A 3,770-nucleotide genomic window follows, 5' to 3' on the forward strand; every position below is an offset into this window, starting at 1 on the left:
GGCTTCCATCTTCTTAAAGCATTTAGATTCTAAGTGGCCATCTCGATTACAAAAGGTACAATCTCTATCAGTCTTCTTCCATTTGTTTTTATTGGTCTTATCATTTTGCTGAAATGATCTTTCATTTTGAGGCTAAGATGGTTTAGGACCATTCTTTTGAGGATATGACTTCTTAGGATTCTTTGAATTTGGTTGCTGCTGGGCGGCTAACGCTTTCGTGGAAGAGTTTCCAAGATTAAGAAGACCAAGGTGTAAGAGTTTTTCTTGTTCTCTTATTAAGGAATCACAAAAGGAGTCAAAGGAAGGGGCCTTGTAGTCTTGTCCTTGACAAATGAAAGCTTCCCTTGTAGAATGGAAAGTGGAAACAAATACAGAGTAGGCTGGTCCCAACTTAGTAAGGATGGAATAAATAAGGTTACCATCTTCTTTCTTAACTTTAACACCTTCCAAGAGATATCTAAGGGTCTTGAATTTGGACAAGAAATCTTCAATGCAAGAAAAATTATTAGGATCCAAAGTAAGCAGCTCATTTTCAAGTTGATGGGCTCTAATTTCATTTTTAATCCCAAAAACTTTAGCAAGTTTTTCTAATGCTTCATGAGGAGTCTCAAGTCCTGCAATGTGGAATCTAAGATCAGGAGAAATAGACATCCCTATCAAACCACGTGCTTGATCTTGTCTATTTTCCCATTTTGCCGCCTTGTCTTCATCTTTTGGTTTCTTCTCTTGGTTTGTGGCTACTCTGAAGAGACCTTTACTTCTAAGTAAATCTTCCATGTATTCTACCCATTGGAAGTAGTTAGTGCTGTCAAGAATGACTTGGCATGGACTTTCCATTTTTAAAAAAAAACTGAAGCTGAAGATGCTGAAAGTAAGTGTACCAACGGATAGATCTCGAAAAAATAGGCGGTTTTAAAAAAAACGGCTCTGAAAAAGGCTTCCGGATGAAGAAGTTATGGCTTTTTGAAAAAAAATTGTTGACGTTGCCGGCAAAGTGCGCGAATGTGCGGGAATGAAAAAATCTGCCCCCACAAAATGGAGACTTGAACCCAAGACCTCTACTCTCTTAAAATAGCTTTGAACCAATTGATCTATACAAAAAAATTGAGAGAGAGAGAGAGAGAGAGAGAGAGAGGGGGGGGGGGGCCTTGGTTTGCGTTCTTGCCTTGAGAAAGCTCTTTTTCCCTACAAAACACAAAACACAAAACCCAACACGAATATGCAAAGAAAAACGAACCTTGTGGCTCGAAGTTAGCTTTAGCCAAAAAACTAGAAATTTAAAAAAAAATCTCAAGGTTAGCTTTAGCCGAAAAACTAAATATTTTTCTCAATGTTTCTGATTTTCCGAGATCACACTAAGGTGCAGGGAAAAGAGCATACACATGAGAAAAATCCTTCCTTTCTGTTTCTGATTTGCCCAGATCGCACAGAGTCGCAGGGCAAAGAGCATACGCAGAAATGAAAGGTATAGATCTGGTTAAAAAAAAGGCTAAATAAACTGAGACCGAAATAAGCAGAGAGAAATTAACAGTAAACTGCAAAAAAAACATTGTATACCTCCCGATCTGAAAAATGACGCAGCTAGGGCTACCGGAAACCTTTTCGCGTGAAACGAAAGGGGTTCCTCACTGGAACAGATGCTCCGAACGCAACAGAGCAGTCCTCTCGGCCCGAAAGCAGTCAGAAACAGCAGATCTAGGAAACGACAGCCGCATGCAGTTCTACCGGCTTCAGATTTGGATCACCAACGGACGCGACCCTCAAATAGCTCTGATATCATGTAGGAATTTACAGGGTAAGTTCCACAGAAAGAATACCAAAAGGACACCGCTCACAACCAGATCTCAAATCAATACACCAGTATTTTTGACGTGGTTAAAACCCTCAGAGTGCGAGGAGGGAAACAGTCCACGGCCTGTCCCAACGTGGGTACTACAGGCAATTTATTAATCAAAGAATGAAAATTTACATAAGCTTCTCTCATGCACGGATTACCCGAACAATGACCCTCCATGCGCTTTAAATAGAACTCATGGACCAATCGGGTGTCAAGCCACGGATCAAGTGTCGGTAATACCGAGGTGAGAGTGAACCATCGGATCACTACATATTGTGACCGTCGGATTGTAAGTTACAAAATGTACAACGGTAAAGAAACACACTTTACCTAACTCTAACCTAACTCTATACTAGACCAAGTTGAACTTAACTATATCCTATGTGTCGGAATATCCTAACACACCATGCTGGCTTTAAAGGGTAAGATTCCAAGGCCATCTTTTCAAAGTATTCCATGTATAAGTTGGCCACGATTGGAGAAAGGGGGGGATCCCATTGCCACTCCAGATGTCTGCTCATAATATATTCCTTGGAAGGTGAAAATAGTTGATCGCAAGCAGATTTTGGCCAATCTTGTAGTTCCTGGATCAGTAACATCTTTTATAACTTGAATGGCTTCATCGAGAGGAATCTTGGTGAATAAGGACACCACATCAAAGCTAACAAGGATGTCATCACATTCTATCTTCTCATTCTTAATAAGATTCACAAAGTCATGGGAGCCTTTGATGAAATAATCAATATTTTCGACAAGGGGCTTAAGGATTTTTGCAACATACTTAGCGAGCTCATAGGTTGGGGATCCAATGGTATTGACTATTCGTCTAAGAGTAACTCCTTATTTATGGATCTTGGGTAACCCATAAATTCTTGGGATGGTTTCACAAGAGGGGATTAATTTTTTTTTTAATTTATCGTCAAGGTTGGACTCTGAAATTGTCTTTTTCACTTCTTCCATAATCTTGGGGATGGGATTATTGCTTAGTTTCTTATATCTACCACACCTGATGTGTTCATTCATTTTTCATACATATTCTTCTTTATCCAAGATCACCACCGCTCCTCCCTTATCTGCCTTAAGAACCACAATTTTATCATTATTCTGCAGGGATTTGAAGGCTCTTTGTTCTTCTTTACTCAAATTACTTTTGGGAGTTTTGGCCTTTCTCATAATGAGGGAGAACTGTTGTCTTAATGTTTCCTTATCTTCCAAAGGAAGGTTGTTAATCCCATCCGCTGTGCTACATATCATTTTCTCAATGGGAAGGTTTTTCGGAGCAACTGCAAATCCCAGACCCTTGCTGAGGATGTTAATGACTACAAGATCTAATTCATGTGAATACATATTTACCACTTTCCTTTTTAATTTTGTTTCGGAAGTTTTAACTAAAGACCTTCCAACGTTATTTAAACCCTTGTTAATTCTGTTTATAACAGTGCTATGTGCATTATATGTATTCTCTTCGTCTAAATATTGATTGTTGTATCCAATATTGTTGTTCCCAATTTTATTGTTGTCTGAATTATTGATGGTGCCACTATTATCTCCACCATCAATTTTAAGTGATTTACCCATCACCGTATACCTATTCATGCTGCCCACAGAGTTACCTATATTAAAGTCGATTAATTTATGCTTCTGCGCAGCTTCATTGATATAATTCCTATCCACAACAACATTCTGCGTATTCTGATTAATGTTTTGGTTATGAATATTCTAATTAATTTTTTGGTTATGAAAAAGTTTATTGATTTAATTCCTGTCCACAACACCATTCTACGTATTACTTCTTTCTTGATTCTGCGTCGGTTCATTGATGTAATCAACTGCGTTCTGCGCATTGCTTTTTTGATTAATGTTGCCCACTGAATCTGATATATTACCATTGTCCTAATTATGCATGAGCTCGTTGATGCAGTCACTATCTATC

At 38.6% G+C, this 3,770-nt stretch overlaps 1 protein-coding gene across 1 annotated transcript; it reads right to left on the reverse strand.

Annotated features, from left to right (window-relative positions):
• Nucleotides 1–2,863: 2,863 nt before the first annotated feature.
• On the reverse strand, nt 2,864–3,415 carry LOC149145780 (uncharacterized). Its single transcript, XM_089452557.1, has one exon. It carries the CDS (start codon nt 3,413–3,415, stop codon nt 2,864–2,866), a length of 552 nt encoding a protein of 183 aa, XP_089308683.1.
• Nucleotides 3,416–3,770: the final 355 nt, after the last annotated feature.

Source organism: Pinus tabuliformis, chromosome X, assembly GCF_031772625.1.
Source record: "Pinus tabuliformis cultivar Carrire ecotype Pingquan chromosome X, CPIR1, whole genome shotgun sequence".
In the NCBI taxonomy this organism is placed as follows: Eukaryota; Viridiplantae; Streptophyta; class Pinopsida; order Pinales; family Pinaceae; genus Pinus; species Pinus tabuliformis.

Excerpts from the sequence above, each read along its gene's own strand:
- LOC149145780 (XM_089452557.1), bottom strand. The coding sequence starts at position 3,415 with ATGGGTAAATCACTTAAAATTGATGGTGGAGATAATAGTGGCACCATC.